General features: G+C 39.1%; 1 protein-coding gene across 7 annotated transcripts in view; it reads left to right on the top strand.

Annotated features, from left to right (window-relative positions):
• Nucleotides 1-18145, top strand: part of ADAL (adenosine deaminase like) — a 72977-nt gene that overhangs the window by 47317 nt on the left and 7515 nt on the right. For 6 of the 7 annotated variants that reach the window (XM_045900236.3, XM_045900235.3, XM_045900240.3 and 3 more), the window contains 8 exons: nucleotides 2231-2464; nucleotides 2711-2841; nucleotides 3352-3412; nucleotides 8094-8181; nucleotides 10271-10352; nucleotides 13067-13193; nucleotides 14668-14748; nucleotides 16828-16966. In XM_045900236.3, the coding sequence (XP_045756192.1) occupies nucleotides 2231-2464; nucleotides 2711-2841; nucleotides 3352-3412; nucleotides 8094-8181; nucleotides 10271-10352; nucleotides 13067-13193; nucleotides 14668-14748; nucleotides 16828-16966 (943 nt within the window). The remainder of the gene's footprint in view (nucleotides 1-2230; nucleotides 2465-2710; nucleotides 2842-3351; nucleotides 3413-8093; nucleotides 8182-10270; nucleotides 10353-13066; nucleotides 13194-14667; nucleotides 14749-16827; nucleotides 16967-18145) is intronic. The other variant, XM_064570557.1, reaches the window with a different exon arrangement.

Raw genomic sequence — 18145 nt, 5'->3', positions numbered from 1 at the left:
ATGGTGTTTTGTGTTGTGTGTGTGTGTGTTAGATATTGCCAAATTGCTTTCCAAAAAGACCATCCCAAGTTCTGTTTCCACCAGAACTTTTACTCACACCTTCACTAATATTGGATATTTTTCTTTTGAGATCCACAATTTTTTCTGGATAATTTTATGTCTTCCACATGAACTTTAAAAATCAATTTCTAAGAAATAACTTTGGGAATATTTTGATTAACACATACTTTAAAAATCAATTTATGGCAAATTGATTTTACCTATGGGAGATAAGGTGTGTTTTTCCATCTTAATGTTGTCTTCTGTATATTTTGGTAGGAGTGTAAGCATATTAGTTAAACAGCCTATCTTTTTCATTTGTTACTATTTATGAAGCACTTACTATAGCATTCTATTGAAATGCCACTTTTATTTCATACTGTGTTGGCCTTTCTGTGGATTTCTGTGGCTCTGTGGTCCTGTACAAACTTGTTTTTTTTTAAAGATTTTATTTATTTGTTGAGAGAGAGAAAGCTCACACAAATGCACAAGCAGGGGAGAGGGGCAGGGGGAAAGGGAGATTGAATCTCCAGCAGACTCCACGCTGAGCCCACAGCCCTGTGTAGGGCTTGATGCCACAACCCTGAGATCATGACCAGAGCTGAAACCAAGAGTTGCACTCTTAACCGACTGAGCCACTCAGGCGCCCCCAAACTGTTTTCTTTTTTGCCCATTTTAATATTGTGAAAACTTACTTACCCCCTCTCTATCAATTTATTGATTTATAATGGGGCAGAAGTATTTATTTTGCAGTTATTGCAAGAATTAAAATAATAGTAAAAGCACTTCCTACTTATCTGGTCTGCTCTGAATGAAAACTGCTGTTCTTGGGTGCCTGGGTGGCTCAGTTGGTTAAGCGACTTCCTTCGGCTCAGGTCATGATCCTGGAGTCCCGGGATCGAGTCCTGCATTGGGCTCCCTGCTCAGCAGGGAGTCTGCTTCTCTCTCTGACCCTCCCCCGTCTTATGCTCTCATTCTCTCTCTCAAATAAATAAATAAAATCTTAAAAAAAAATTGCTCTTCTTATCAACATCATCATCATTAATATGTGAGAACCCAGAGGTTCAGGGTGGCTATTCTGAAGAATCACTAAATTTCATTTGGAATTTTATCTTATTTATAAGCCACCTTCAGAGGTGAAGGGAAATTAGGATTTATTTATCACCTACAATGTGCTAGGCACTGTCCTAGGTGTTAGGGAGGTAGAATTAGCCATAGTCCTTGTTCTTCTGAAGTTTATGGCTGATGAGGAAGAAAGACAACTAAATCAGTGATTGAGATGGGGCACCTAGGTGGCTCAGTTGGTTGAGCATCAGGCTCTTGATCTCAACTCAGGTCTTGATCTCAGGGTCTTGATTTAAGCCCCATGTTGAGCTCCATGCTGAGCATGGAACGTACTTAAAAAACAACAACAACAACAAAAAAAAAACCAGTCCGTGATTGAGAAACAGTGTGACAAAGTGCTAATTTAAAGGTAGTCACTAACTTATATGGGAGCATAGCAGAGGGGAATTTAAATTACTTTATTAATCATCAGAGCTACTGTGCATTTGTATCCCATTTTTACAAATAAGGAAACTGAAACCATTAGTTTAGTAACTAGGCCATACAGCTACTAAATGACAGAACTGGTATAACGATTGATGTGGGTCCATCTGACTCCACTACCTCTGCCCTTCCTTTACATTTTTTAAACAGCTCAAAAATGTCAACTTTTACCCACAATAGGCTTTATAAATTTCTTCTTTCAGAGGTAGTTTTATAGGGGCGCCTAAGTGGCTCAGTTGGTTAAGCATCTGCCTTCAGCTTGGGTCATGATTCCAGGGTCCTGGGATCGAACCCTGCATTAAGCCCTGCATGGGGCTCATGCTCAGCAGGAAGTCTGCTTCTCCCTCTCCCTCTGCCCCTCCCCTACCCCCTGTGTGTGTGCGCGCTCTCTCTCAACTAAATAAAATCTAAAAAAAAAAAAAAGTTTTATGGAAAGGTCTAACAGGTAAGGAATACACCTTACTAAATTTCAGATTTTCATTCACTTCTTACCAGTTTGAGGCCTTTTCTTATTTCTAGGTTAGATTGCTAATTTGCTTAAATAGCATTGAAGGGGCTTTTGTCTTTTGAGGGATAAAGTGGCAGAATTCTGTTTCTTTGTTTTTATGTCAACCACTGAAAATGTTCACATTTGTTTAAATAGGGGAAGCTGAGCCCAGAGCTACATATACAGGTTATCTTATCAAAATGTATGGACATAAAGCAATCTGAAGGAAATTCAAGACCACAGAATTTACTGACTGAAGCACATTATACTGTTCATAACAAGAATAAGAGTATTTGGAGAAAGACCTTTTTATTCTGCGAAATCGTGATGGAAGCAGAGGAACACCAACAGCCACGGAAGACAGCCTTTTACTCAGAATTACCTAAAGTGGTGAGAATTCAACCACAGAATTCTGGAGTGGTTGCTTATTATAACGATGCCTGTGTTTGTTTTTTCCACAAAGAAAAGTAAATTTTATAGGTAGAATTTGTAAATTTTATAAACTTTAAAAGTTATATAGCTACATCTAGTAGGCAGTTTGCCTAGTGCAGATTACAAATGTGCGGTACCTGGTAGGATGCTGTGAATCTGGTGGATACTTGAGAAGTTTTTACTGATGGTATTCTCTTGTTTTAGGAACTTCATGCCCACCTGAATGGATCCATTAGTTCTAATACCATGAAGAAATTGATAGCCAAGAAGCCAGGTCTTAAAATCCACCATCAGATGACTATGATTGACAAGGGAAAGAAAAGAACTTTAGAAGAGTGAGTTTGGGGAGGTTATGGACATACTTCTTTTTATCTCTATTACTGTTTCGAGATTGTAAATAGTCTATAAGAATCCAGATTTTAGTAGTTAAAGGAATTGGGTAGCCATCTGGTATAGAGAGTATAACTTGACATATAGCATTTTTTTCCAGCTGTTTAGACCACTGACAGTATTTTTAGTGACTTACGTTGTTTGTAAAGTTACACTGTATTAGAATATCCTTTAGACGTGAAAATGTAGGCTTATTGATTTTTCTCCCTGTTTGCTGCTATTAACAGGGGGTAGGGGGTATGGTAAAGGGAAACTAGTATTTCCCACTTAAGAGTAACATTCTGTTTTCAGTCATTTATCCTTCCAGATCAGTGTAATTTTTGAAAAACGTATTCTGTAGTTCTTTGTAATATATAATTAGTATTAGCCTAAAATATATTCATTTGATTTAGTGGGTTTGTCTCGAGTGACAAGTTTTTGATGACTAGAGTATGTTAAAACTTTTCCTGTTGCAGATGTTTCCAGATGTTTCAAATTATTCATCAACTTACTACTAGCCCTGAGGATATTCTAATGGTGAGAAATGAAAAATTTTTAGAGTGGTTTAAAAATTATTAAGTAATTTATGCCCTTCTGGTATTGAACATGAATTTTTGCTTTCGTCAAGAGTCAAATGAAAAATATTTTCTGCTTTTTTATGGCAACTCTTTTCAAAACCAATGTAAGACATTTGCCAAGGGCTAATATCAAAGACTACATTCGGGGCGCCTGGGTGGCTCAGATGTTTAAGTGTCTGCCTTCAGCTCAGGTCATGATCCCAGGGTCCTGGGATCGAGCCCCACATCGGGCTCCTGGCTCATCGGGGAGCCTGCTTCTCCCTCTCTGTCTGCCTCTGCTCATGCTCTCTCTTTCTTTCTGTATCTCTGTGTCTCAAATGAATAAATAAAATTAAAAAAAAAAAAAGACTACATTCATTGTAAAAGATCTGAGAAGAGAAGCAAGATCAACATATTCTGTTACATAGAGGATAAAATCTTGTCCTGTTTTCCATATATAACATATTATATGAAATATTTCACCATAGATGAGCATTTCTTTGATAAGGCTTTATCTGTATTGCTTGAGATACTTTTAACTGCCTGGGTGGACAGTATAGAGAATGAAGTTCAAGAAGTACTTAGAGATTGAATGATTAATCCCTAGTCCTTCCCTCTGGGAATGAAGGACTAGAGGACATCACTGTGTTCTCTTATCTGTAGCTCTGTGATACTAGACTCTGATATGGAAGACTGGCTTCTGTATCATTGACTAGGGTGGCATTTTAAAATGTACTCTTTGTAAATGGAGAAAAACAGAATCCTTATCAATGTTCTTAACGATTAGAAAAAAATGCAGAGTAAGAGGTATAACCTGTGTTTCTGGAAAAATAACTTCTGACTGGTCAAGAAAGAATTTTCCTTCTTGGCTGAAACTGATCCTCATGAAAATTAATCACCTTTTGGTAAGAGAGTTAACTTTAAAAATCTAGTTCAACAAAAGTTGCCCAAGTGCCCACAATGTTCTAGCACTCTGCTAAAGACTGGGAAATAAGATAGATGGACATGGTCTCTGCCCCCTGAGGAATTTATAGTAAGGTTAGAGAGACAGACCCATAAGCAGATAAATCCAACATATGGAGGTTCCTCAAAAAGTTGAAAATAGAGCTATCGTACGACCCAGCAATTGCACTACTGGGTATTTACCCCAAAGATACAAATGTAGTGATCCGAAGGGGTACATGCACTGCAATGTCCACAATAGCCAAACTATGGAAAGAGACAAGATGTCCATCAACAGATGAATGGATAAAGAAGATGTGGTATATATACACAATGGAATATTATGCAGCCATCAAAAAAACCCCTGAAATCTTGCCATTTGCAATGACTTGGATGGAACTGGAGGGTATTATGCTAAGCAAAATAAGTCAATCAGAGAAAGACATGTATCATATGATCTCACTGATATGAGGAATTCTTAATCTCAGGAAACAAACTGAGGGTTGCTGGAGTGGTGGGGGATAGGAGGGATGGGGTGGCTGGATGATAGACATTAGGGAGGGTATGTGTTATGGTGAGTGCTGTGAATTGTGTAAGACTGTTGAATCACAGACCTGTACCTCTGAAACAAATAATACATTATATGTTAAAAAAAAAAAAAGATAGTAGAAAGGGAAAAATGAAGGGGGGAAATCGGAGGGGGAGAAGAACCATGAGAGACTATGGACTCTGAGAAACACCCCCTTTTAGAGGGGAGGGGGTGGGGGGATGGATCAGCCTGGTGATGGGTATTAAAGAGGGCACGTATTGAATGGAGCACTGGGTGTTATACACAAACAATGAATCATGGAACACTACATCAGAAAAAAAATAGGAAAAATCCAACATAATGAGGTAAGCTGTGTGTTAGAGATACGTACAGGGACTTATAGGAACCTAAAGGAGGCTTGTCTAATTAGCTACTCAACAGATACCATTGAATGCTGCTAGGAATGTCTCACTTTCTGTTGTTGATTGTCACCGAGCAAAACTGATGAAATCTTGGATTCTGACAGCTTATCTAGGGCTACAATAATGCCATGCTCATTATTTTATTCCTTTCAAAGTTGGTAAAAAGCTTTATTAAAATGAAGTAAGGGGGCACCTGGGTGGCTCAGTCAGTTAAGCATCTGCCGTTGGCTCAGGTCATGATCCCAGGGTCCTGTGATCAAGTTCTGCATCAGGCTCCCTGCTTCTCCCTCTCCTTCTGCCCCTCCGCCTGCTTGTGCTTTCTCTCTCTCTCTTGCTCTCTCTCAAATAAATAAAATTTTAAAAATAAAATAAAATAAAATGAGGTAAGGAAGGGCCCCTGCTTGGGTGCTTGGCTCAGGTCAATATTTCAGGGTCATGAGATGGAGCCCTGCCTTAGGCTCAGTGGGGGAGTCCGCTTGGGGAGTCACTTCCTCTGCCCCTCCCCCAACTCTTGCTTGCATGTGCTCTCTCATATAAATAAATCTTTAAAAAATATAAAATGAGGTAAGGAATTAAGATTTTGTGATTTGACTTAGTGGTACTAGAATGAGCAACTTTAGGTGGTTCAGAAGGATGACACTGAGAGTAAAGTTAGTAACATTTACATATAATAAATGAACCCTGTGTGGGAGTAAGCCAAGAAATTCTTTGTTCATAAATGTGGGACCAAGAGTTTATGGATCATTTAACAGTCTGGTCAAGATGATCTGGATGTAATCTCAAAGAGAAAGGATTGGAATATGCTTGAAGTAATACTAACTATTACATGTCCCAGACACTACATTCAAGACTACTCTCTGAGGTGGGTATCTTTATTGTTCCCTTTTTGCAGATCAAAAAAACCCCTGAGCCTTAAATTGATTACATGTAACTTGTTCAAGGTCACTCACAGAGAGAGTAAGTGGCAGAATTGACTATCTTTGTCTGGTTCCAGAGCCCATGTTCTTTCTCATTCAGGAGATGCAGTCTTACCATCCTTTGAGTAAGCAGAAACTTAACTAATTGTGATGTACTCTATCTGAAGAAGGAACTCAAGTAAGAGTTTGCCTCAGTACCAGTTGCTGCATGGAGCAGAAAGGGCTGAGTCTGGCAGACACAGATGTGGACCCCAAGGAAGTATTATTGGACATGGGTAGGGATGATTCCACAGGCCTCACCATGGCCTAGATAAATCGTCCCATTGCTCTCATTCCATACTTGCCAGCAGCCTTCTGTTGTTCTATTTGGTTTCACTGGCAGCTCAAGAAACCAAGAAAGAGGGTGCCTTGGATAGGAGCTCTGGTCTCCTCAGTCACGGAGGACTGCCAGTTCATGCCCGAACTTCACCCTCCCTGTCAATGCTGCATAACAGATAGGCTTCTGCATTGGCCACATGTGAGCTGGGGTGGAGGGAGTTGGCTTCTATGTGTCTGCTCTGGAGCCGATGACAAGATGCAGTTCCTCAGCCTGCACAGATGAGGCCCACACTCTGGTGGTAGCATGGGCAGCAGAATGGGAGTTTGGGGGGCACCAGTGCCATGGGGTCCAGTGCCTATGGTGATGGTACAGAAGCTGCAGGGTCATGCTCAGTGGCGTAGGAAGCAGTGGTGTCTTGCTGGGTCCAAGAGTGTCACATGATTTTGAACGCTTTTGTGTTGTCCTGAGCTGTGTAGTCTCTGAGGCTGATTCTGCAGATCTCCTGGTGAATCTGAGCTTAGTATACTTATATTCTAAGATTCTAATAAATTCCTTTGTGGCTTTAGTTAAGCGAGCATGGCATAGGCAGGCACACGCACACACACACGCACACAACCAGATGAAGCCCAGACCTTGGATTACAGTGAGTCCACTAAAGTAGTGCCGCCTTGTTAGGCACTGTCTACACAATCCGCCAGCCCTTGTTCCTTTGCCAGGACACTGCACTAGCCTGTTCATGTGCATATAGTCAAAACTGGTTAAGATTAGGATACCAACTACAAAGACTAGCTAGGGCTGGTTGTCACAGCATTTCCAACCTGGTCCTTTTTTCTTCTAGATTTAGTATTTTTTTAGGATTGATCGCAGAGAAGGAAAATAATGCCTTCATCCTTTTGATATCATTTACCCTGGTCATTTAGTCATTTTTGGGTTGTTGAAATCTGTGCTAAATTGGATACTATTTTACTCGTATTTATCACCCATTTTCTTTGTCAAAGAGAGATTTTTCTTAGTACTCCTGGAGAAAATTTCACCCTGCCTGAAGAAACTTTTGCAAAATACAACTTATTCATAAATAACTTGAATAAGAACCGTAAGCCATGACTTTGAACGGTACATCAGTAATGCCTAATTGTTTTAGCCACTTATTTCCATATGTACCTTCCTAGTACTACACACTCATAAGTAGTTTTAGTTCTGCCTCATTTTCTGTTTTATCAGCTACTGTTATGAACAGTAAGAAGTGGAGAAATGGCTAAAGGGAGAGAAGAGAAACAAAAAGTGTGTGTGATGTGCAGATTTGGATTTAATGTGAGAATGAGGGTTGTAATGGGAACTCTTGGAAGTGTTACAGTCTCATCACAGTCTCCAGCAGGGGTATGACAAAGCAGGTCATCTTAACCACATGAGAGACTTGGAACATTTTTTGCAAATCAAATTTAATTTGTGAAATAAAGCTGTAGCATTGGGCATTTTCATTGGGACCCTTACACTAACATTATCAATATTGTGTCCATTGCCTTAACTATCAGGTCACAAAAGATGTCATTAAAGAATTTGCAGATGATGGTGTCAAGTACCTGGAACTAAGGAGCACACCTAGAAGAGAAAATGCTACAGGTAGAGTTTAATTACTTCTCAGCAAATATACTTTTTTCCTCTGTGCTTTGATGATTCATGTGTTTATAAGTTGAGAATATGAAGCACTTGCTTTAACACTGTTGTAGAGTCAACAGTCCAAATCTTCTGATGTACATTAATGATGTACATTATTTTTTTTTAAGATTTTATTTATTCATTTGACAGAGAGAGACACAGCGAGAGAGGGAACACAAGCAGGGGGAGTGGGAGAGGGAGAAGCAGGCCTCCCGCAGAGCAGGGAGCCCAATGCGGGGCTCAATCCCAGGACCCTGGGATCATGACCTGAGCCGAAGGCAGACGCTTAATGACTGAGCCACCCAGGCACCCCAATAATGTACATTATTAATGAGTGAGTTGTTAAGTTAAAAAATCAGGTCAAGGATTATCTGTTTAAGGGAAATTAAAAGGCCTACAAAAATTTTGCTTGTTCTTGTTTTTTTCTCACTCTGAGGAAAGAATGTTTGCTCCTTATAGTTACATTGTCTTAAACAGAGGCTACTTCTTGCTCCTTGCATTGAGGGCACTTGTGAGACAGTGCCACTGAGTAGATGCTGAATCATGTTTTATGACAATCACAGAAATGAAGGTTTTTCAGTCCCTTCTCAGAGACTGATAGTGTCTTAAGCTAGGAGCAAGGGGTGAGGTGGTAAAACCTCTCTGGATGGAGATGAGTGGATCTGGATGTGGTCTGGAGAAATTTCCTGGAACCTTCTTTTCATAAGGGCAGTGTGGAAAGATGTTATGCAGTGTCCTTGGGTCCCTTAGTCCCTTGTCTGTGACCTGAAAAGGCTCTGCCAGTTCATCTTGCACCCTGACATGTGCAGTCCAGTTATTCAGGGGATAAATTTTTTAAAACTACATAAAGTAAGTGTTGGACAAGCAGAAGATTCTTATCTCGCATTTTTAAATTGTAGGATCAGTTCCAGATTATGCTGGTGAGGATAGTGAAAGGGAAGGAGAGAAGAAACCTGCCACTTACTAGAACTAGTTCGCTCTTTGAATGGAGATTCCAAGAAGGATGCTAACCTGATATGCAACAAGAGGGGAATGGTTAAATAAGGGTTAATGGAATGTGAGGCAACCATTAAAAATATTTGCGAAGATACTATAAAGACTTGGGGATAACACTCAGAATACAGGACTGTATTAAACAACTGAACAGGATACATATATACATAGTAGCCTCTCATCTATTCAAAAAACATTTATACTTAGAAAAACAAAGAGTGGTTATCTCTGAGTGGTGGGATTATAGGTTACTCATTTTTTCCTTTATAATTTTCTGTGTTACTTGAGATTTTCTGCCAAAAGAAAGCATTTTATGATTGGGTACTGCTTTCATTTTATGAAAGCAGTATTTTAGAGGGGGTTGTTCTGGAGAGTGCTCTCAGAGCCCCCAGAAGACGACTTGTACACCCAAAATTGGAAGAACTGCTCTAGTACCCTGGACAGGAAACACTGAGCCTGGCCAGGATTGAAGAGGCAGGAACCCAAGAGGGGATTTTTTTTTTCTGGACCAACAGGAAAACATTCTGCTAATAGAGAAAAATGGTTTGTTTTTGTTTCTGTTTTTTTTTTTTTTTAAGGATAGGCCTTAGAAAAGGCTGTTCTTGTTTTGTTAGAACAGGCATTTTAGATTTTTATAGCAATTTGTGAGAATAGTTGTTTTTTTTGTTTTGTTTTGTTTTTAACTAGGCTCCCCACTGAACACAGGGCTTGAAATCATGACCCTGAGATCAAGAGTTGCATGCTCTACCAGCTGAGCCAGCCAGGCGCCCTGTGAGAGTAGTTTTATGTCTGTTGGATCTAAGAATACTTTTTAAATGGGCTTATATTTTGTATGTCTTTTTTTCCATTTCTGCTTTCTCGTACTTCATTTTTAAAAATTTATTAAAGTACAGTTAGCATTTATGAAAATGTACCCATAGGGCTATGTTTTAACTCCTCTTTAATCATGCCCTTGTCACAGCATAAAGTAAAAATGTAATTGTTCATAGAGGGATGCTAATGTTAAAGGATGAAATAGTTGATGATGTCTTGACAAATATTTTCTTTATGTCCTTTCCAGGAATGACTAAAAAGGCTTATGTGGAATCTGTACTTGAGGGCATAAAACAGTCCAAACAAGAAAACATAGACATTGATGTTAGGTAAGAAGCATTGTACCTTAGTGGTCACCATTTAAAAAAAAAAACTAGAATGTGAATATGTTATTATTTTGATCATGAGTGTAATAGATTTTTATAAATCAAACAATAACTGATTTTTATTTTAGAAAAATGGAGTCAAGAAATCTATTGCTTAAAAGTTGAGAATGCAGTTCTGAATTTGTTCATGTGGCAATAAAATTCTGAGTACTGTTGCTCTAGAGAAGTATGGCTTCCCATTGCTCTTCAGCCAAAATCCAGACTTCTTATTGTGGCCTGCAGGGTCCCATGTGATCTGGTTGCCTCTCTTCAACAGCCTTATGTGGGCCACTTATCATTGTTACACACTGGTTTGCTCTCTGTTCCTCAAATAGGCCAAGACTGTCCCACCTCAGTATCTATGTACTTCCTGTTGCTTTTGCCTAGAACACGCTTCCCACCATATCCTTGCATGGTTGGCTTTTCATTATTGAGTTCTCATTTTGGCTGTCACTTCCTCAGAGGGCCTTCCTTCACCACCTTATCTAAAGTGCCCCCCCAAATCCTCTAGTAATCCTTTTTATTTCCTTTATTGCACTCTTCTTAACAAGATCAGAAATTATCTTGTTTGGGCGCCTGGGTAGCTCAGTCGTTTAGCATCTGCCTTTGGCTCGGGTCATGGTCCCGGGGTCCTGGGATAGAGTCCCACATCAGGCTCCCTGCTCGGCAGGAAGCCTGCTCCCTCTCCCATTCCCCCTGCTTGTGTTCCCTCTCTCACTGTGTCTCTCTCTATCAAATAAATAAAATCTTAAAAAAAAATTATCTTGTTTTATTTGTACATACATACCCACTAGAGTGTAAATTCATGAGGCCAGGAACCTTGTCTTTTGCCACTACCCTTCCAGTACTTAGAACAGAGGCGACACATAATCAGGGCTCAATAAGTCCTTGAAGGAAGAAAGCTACCTGTATAGTTTCTGGCTATAAAATCTCTCCAAATTAAGCTTAGCTAGACTAATACACACACCCCTCCCAAAAAGGAGCAGGCAAAAGACAAGAAGAGAATTAAGAAATGAAGACCTACAAATGACCAATAAGTGTATAGGGAACTATTTAATCTCACTAATCAGATAATTTTTTTAAAAAATTTATTTGAGAGAGAGAAAGTGTGCAGAGGGTGGGGGAGGATCAGAGGGAGAGAGAGAATCTCAAGCAGACTCCCCACTGAGCGTGGAGCCTGACATGGGGCTCAGTCTCACAACCTTGAGATCATGACCTGAGCTGAAATCAAGAGTTGGACGCTCAACCGACTGAGCCACCCAGGCACCCCAATCAGATAAATTTAAAATATTACAATGCCATTTCAATAGCTCCCCTCAAAACAAGGTAATAACCAGTTTGTGAACTTACACACTGCTAGTAAGCATATGTAATAAATAAAACCTCTTTAAAAAGCAGTATGTATTAAGATGTACAAAAATGTTTCCTTCTGACGCAGTACTCCACTTCTAGAAATGTATCCTAAGGAAATAAATTGATTTTTGTGTAAGATTCTTTATTGTAGTGTTATTTATTTATGTTTATTTTAAAGATTTTATTTATTTGAGAAAGAGTGAGAATTGAGAGAGAGAGCATCAGTAAAGAGGAAGGACAGAGGGAGAAGCAGACTCCCTGCTGAGCAGGGAGCTCAACTCTGGGCCAATCCCAGGACCCCGGATCATGACCCGACCCAAGGCATATGCTTAACTGACTGAGCCACCCAGGCGTACCTATAGTGTTATTTATAACAAAAAGTGGAAAACATCCTAAAACATTTAGCAGAGGACAGTTAACATTATGTTATGTTCATATGATTTATATTGTTTTCTAACATTATTTAATGACAGGAGAAATCATTAAGTTAAAAAAAAGAGTGCATTTATATATAGTTGATCCAAATTTTGTAAATAAATAAGTGCTGGAGGAATGTAAAAAAATAGGATAAATTAAAAAATGCTGGAGGAAAATTATGCAATATTAACAGGGGTTCTCTGGGTATTAGATGCCTTGTAGAATTCCAGCTAACATGAAGAATGAATTTGTATCAGCTATTGGATATGTGTTAGAATTAGAATATTACCAGTTTTTTAACACTTAATGAAATAATGGATCTAAGCCTCCTGATGAAAGAACACACCATCACTTATGAAATACTCTTGCTAAAAAATTGAATTTGATCAAGCCTCCAGACTAGTTCCAATTTTCAATTTATTGGAGATATAAGAGACAGGAGAAACAGGTTAAGGACACAGGAATGCACTCCATTATAGGAAATTTTATAGAACAAAGGACGTGGTTTCTTTAAGTTCAAGAAATAAATTCAAGAAAAGTGGTGGGGGTTTATGGAGAAGGGGGAAGGTGGAGCATGGAGGGAGCGCCTCTGGATTAAAAGAGACTTGGGATGCATTGACCAACACAGTGCGTGGACTTTAGTTGAATTCTGAATCAAACAAACTAAAAAACAAGTGCAAGAATAAAAAAAACATGAAACGTTTAAGAATTTGAACACTAGATGTTTGGTGCTGTTTAGGAATTTATGGTCTCATGCCCTCTGGCAAAGTAAGCTGTCCTGTCAGTCAGGCTGTACTTCTACTAAGTAAATTTTACATGTAGCCTGCTATACTTCTCTGACCATACTCAGAGTTGTCTTTTTCATCTGCACTGTATTTGTTTTCAACTGTGTTTTTTTTATATTAAAGGTATTTGATAGCAATCGACAGAAGAGGTGGCCCTTCAGTAGCCAAGGAGACCGTTAAACTTGCTGAAGAGTTCTTCCTCTCTACTGACAATACAGTTATTGGCCTTGACCTCAGTGGAGACCCTACTGTAAGCTGTTTTTCCTAAATACATTTTATTTCTGAAAAGTAGAATTGGGGCATCTGGGTGGCTCAGTTGGTTAAGCGACTGCCTTCGGCTCAGGTCATGATCCTGGAGTCCCTGGATCGAGTCCCGCATCGGGCTCCCTGCTCGGCAGGGAGTCTGCTTCTCTCTCTGACCCTCCTCCCTCTCATGCTCTCTTTCTCTCATTGTCTCTCTCGCAAATAAATAAATAAAATCTTAAAAAAAAAAAAGAAAAGAAAAGTAGAATCAATTTGTGGGGTAAGGATTAGCTTGGGGCATCCTGCATTCTCCAGAGGTCTACCAGACACTCTGTGTGGATGAAAACCTATTCTTAAATAAAATCTTTAAAAAAAAAAAAAAAAAAGGGAAGGAAGTGGCACCTGGGTGGCTCAGTCAGTTAAGCATCTGCCTTCAGCTCAGGTCATGATCCCAGCCCAACATGGGGCTCCCTGCTCAGCGGGGAGTCTGCTTCTCCCTCTCCCCGCTGCTTGTTCTCTCAAATAAAATCTTTAAAAAAAAAAAAAGACCTATTCTGCCCTGGATGACCAGAATGTCTATAGCAGCTATTCTCAACCAGGGTTCTGTGAAAGAATTAAGCCCTCTAAAAAAGAAAAAAGAATAAGATTTGAATGAGAGGAGAGAAATTAATTCATTACATACAATGCATGTCTAATAATTAATTAATACTTAAGTATGGGTAGGCCTTAATTATCTCATAGAACCCCCAATGAGAAAGACTGGCCTAGAGCTTCTTGAATGTCAGATTCAAGCACACTGTCTCACTTGTGTCACTGTTGACATTTGGGCCAAATAATTCTTTGTCCTGGGAGGATGCCCTGTGTATTGCAGCATGTTTAGTAGCATCCCTGTCATCTCTACCCACTGGATACCAGTAGCACCCTCCTAGTTGTGACAACCAAAAATGTTTCCAGATACTGGCAAGTGTCCCCAGCGTGGGAGGAGGTGGGGGGGGGCATGGTAGTGCAGAATTGGCCCTGGTTGAAAACCACTGGATTTGGAGAGTCCCAGGAAACTGGTTCTTAAGGCTTTGTTTAAACCTGGACTATTGTGTTCTTATTTCATTCATCCATTTGGTAGAAGCTTTCTTTACTGTAATCATACAGGTTCCTGAATCAGGTGACTTCTCCTTAGCACTAGATACCTAGATTTCTTTACAGAACTAAAATTTGGTGACCTCTATATCTAGCATGGCTGATTGACATCAGGTTCACTCATATGTGACTTAACATTCTTGAGGGCAGGGATTGGGTCTTTGCCAGCTTTATATTCCCTCAAGTGTCTAGCACATTGTAGGTGCTTTATAAATGAAATTTTCAAATGAGTCAATCTGCCATTTTTTTCCTTGCCATTATTTTATTCCTTTGTTTATTGACACAAAGTACCTAATTCTTCAGTTTGCCTAGAAATCTAATTCATCTTTGTTTTAACTTTTATCAAGGTAGGACAGGCAAAAGACTTCCTGGAACCTCTTTTAGAAGCTAAAAAAGCAGGCCTGAAGTTGGCATTGCATCTTTCAGAGGTAAATAATAATGTAAAATTAGGGTGGAGAAGATAAATTACAGTGAAAATAATAATCATTTATAAATGGCTAAAAGTAAACCTGGAGGTAAAAAAAAGTAGAAGAGGAGGAATGTAGAAATGTTTTTAAATGTAAATTATAATGATAAAGGTATGATTTGCTTTAGTCCCGTTACTGGTTTTATGTTTTTGTCATTCCTGAGGGTGGCTGTTGACTCACACTACTGATGTGTTGTTAAAACAGCTATTGACATCTTACTAGAGAAAATGCCTAAGTTTTCATCATCAGTCTTGTCATTGGAAGCTGACACTGAGAAAAGCACCAGTTCATCTCACTTGTCCTCATAGGGTAAGGGACCTGAATATATCACATGCACTGGCGAGAAAGGAAGTAGCTCATCATTATTTTATAAGGCTCATCAGAAGATCGGGTACCCCTCGTTGGGCCCCAGCTCTTTGGCAACATGAGCACAATGACAGATAATGTACAGATAATGGCTGGAGAATAGTCACTTTCTTAAGCACATCCCTGTGAGGCAAACAAGGGAGTCAACTACACTTTCCCCCATTTTACAGATGGATTTACTTTCTATGTCAGTACTTCTATTTGTTTTCTTTTTTTTGACATACAAAAAGCTGCATGTGATTAATGTACACAGCTCGAGAAGTCTGGAGTTTATTGTCTCAAGTGCAGGAAATAATACTTAGGCTACTTACCTCACATGGTTATTTATGAATATTAGATGCAGTAATGTATAAAGGTTGAATAGCATCATGATTTAAAGATTAAGGAAAAAATTGGAGCTTCTTGTCAGTGCTGATGTTTTTCATGTCTATAAGCAAAGAGTCAGTAATCTGGTGGCAGAACTTAAAATCTAGGATCTGTGTTTCCACACTCTGATCGAAGAGATCTTTAACTAACTCGTAGGACATCCTCTTGCTAACCTAACTGATGTCTGATTAAAGCTATTGGTCAATTAAATGGAACAGCCAGCATGTGTTACTGTGACCAGTTATCTGTGGTCTTTGTGCACAGCATTAGAACCGTCTCTTTACCTTAGTCTCTGTTGCTTTTCTTTTTCTTTTTTTCTTTTCTTTTGTCTATTTGTTTCTTTAAAATTTTTTTTTAATTTTCTTTATTCTGTTGCTTTTTTTGTTTGATGCATTGGACATAAAACATCTCATTTCAGCATGTTATGGTCATTTGTCTTGTAGGCTATCTAGTAGATAAAGAGTACAGCTAGACCTTTTCATGGTAGTTGTGGTATGTATGTAGCTGGCTGTGTCAGAATAAAACATGAATGGGGCACCTGGGTGGCTCAGTCAGTTAAATGTCCAACTCTTGATTTCCACTCAGGTCATGATCTCAGGGTTGTGAGATCGAGCCCCGCGTGGGTTCTGCATGGAGTCTGCTTGACTTTCTCGCCTTCTCCCTCTGTCCCTCCCTCCCACTTGCACTCATTCTCTCTCTCCCTCTCTCTCAAATAAATAAATAAAATCCTTTAAAAAATAATAAAACAGGAGCACACTGCACAGAGAATCTGGGCCCTGAAGTCAGATAGAGCTCCATGACCTTAGACAACTTTAAAAAAAAATACTTTGTATTTTAACTACAAAAGTTAGGTATATCTGAAGAAATTCCAAGTGTAGAGAAGTGTAATGTAGAAGGAAAAAAATAAAAAATGAAAGGTCCGTTTCTCGTTTCAGTTCTGCTCCCGAGTTGATCCTGTTACTTTTTCTGAACTTTAATTTCTTCATCTTAGTACTTTGTAAGATTCTTGTGAGGTTTAAAGGAGAATTTATGTGAAAAGGCACAAAGCAGGTCTAAAAGTGTTTATTATTATTACTCTTGTTAACTATAATTAGTATTATCATTGAAACGAATCTAGAAGAATATTGGGAAATGAATGGGAAAATAAAGGCAAAGAAGAGAGCTGGGAAGGTATAGGTGGTTCAGCTTTCCAGAATGTCTGCATTATCTTCTCTGAGGGACAAAGTAGCTGGCTACAGAAAAAGGTACCTTTAAGAACCACTGAAAGAGGTTATTGATGCCCTCTCCCCCCACCCTTTTTTTTTTGAGATTGCAAACCAAAAAAAAGAAACACAAGTACTTCTGGATCTGCTTCCTGACAGAATTGGGCATGGGACATTTCTCAACTCCTCTGAGGGAGGATCCCTGGATCTGGTAGACTTTGTGAGGCAACACCAGATACCACTGGGTAAGGTTTAGGGCTTCACGTCCTCCAGACAAGACTCTATACATTTGTCCCCAGCCACCAGGTTGCAACCCATATGTGGAGAAGTACTGTTCTAAATATGTGTCATTTAGAAATTAAAAGTTGCTTGGTACATGTGCCTCTTGAGCCTTATTTAAGTAACAAAGTTTTAGCTCCCATTAGAATATAAGCTCCATGAAAGCAGAGCCCTTGTCTGTCTTGTTCACTGCCACATTCCCCAGTTCTTGGAACTCAATAATTATTATATTGAAGGAATAAGAGTCATCTAGTATTTCAAAATGACTTTAACCAAATTAATATGTGTTATGAAAATGTGTGACATTTATTTAAAAATTAAGAATTATGGAAGATTCCAAGACATATTTTTACGTGTGTTACTGTTACACACTTGTTTGTCTACATGTGTATCCCTGGAGCTGCTTTTATTTAACAACAAATATTTATGAAGTGCCTGTTCTCTTTCGGTCACTGTTCAAATTGCTGGGAAGAGAGCAGTAAACAAAACAGGCAAAGGTTTCTTTCTCAAGGAACTTATATTCTAGCATAGGTAAGAGACAGTAAACGGTTACACAAGAAAATGTCAGTGTTAAGTTCTTTGAAGAAAATTAAACAGTTTGATATATTAGTGATGAGATAACCGCTTTCAATTGGATGGTCGGGGAAGGCCTTCTCTGGAGGGAAAAAAGCAGTTGGCTGAAAACCATTTTACTGAATGATCAATTTGCTAAATTTACAATTTTATCAATTTTTAACATGTGTGTGGGTGTGTTTTTTTAATTACTTACAGAGTTTTCAGCAATTCATGAGATTTTTTTTTTCTTTTTACTAAGGACATTTTTAAACATCCCCAGAAGTTGAGAAAATGGAAACCACCTGCATAGTTATCTTAGTGTGGTGGCTCAGCTGTGTGCCCAGCAGTGTGAGGGGGCAGGCTGCCATCCCTTGGACTGAGTGGCCCTGTGTTGAGGCTGCCTTATCATACTGAGCTGACACCATCCACCAAGTCAGTGAAGTATTTCTGCTCTGGCTGGGGAGCTCAGTATAGTGTGTCAAGGCAGGAATTTGTTAATAATAGAAGTCATTCTTAAGATGGACTTACTTGCAGCAGACAGGGAATAGATGGTTGTCTGAGTAAAGGAGTTTAGGGGTTTTCTTTAAGTC

This window comes from Mirounga angustirostris, unplaced genomic scaffold (assembly GCF_029215605.1).
Source record: "Mirounga angustirostris isolate CCGP_5_RB_7025 unplaced genomic scaffold, mMirAng1.0.hap1 SCAF_9, whole genome shotgun sequence".
NCBI classification, from domain to species: domain Eukaryota; kingdom Metazoa; phylum Chordata; class Mammalia; order Carnivora; family Phocidae; genus Mirounga; species Mirounga angustirostris.
This window is presented reverse-complemented; position numbering and strand designations above follow the sequence as displayed.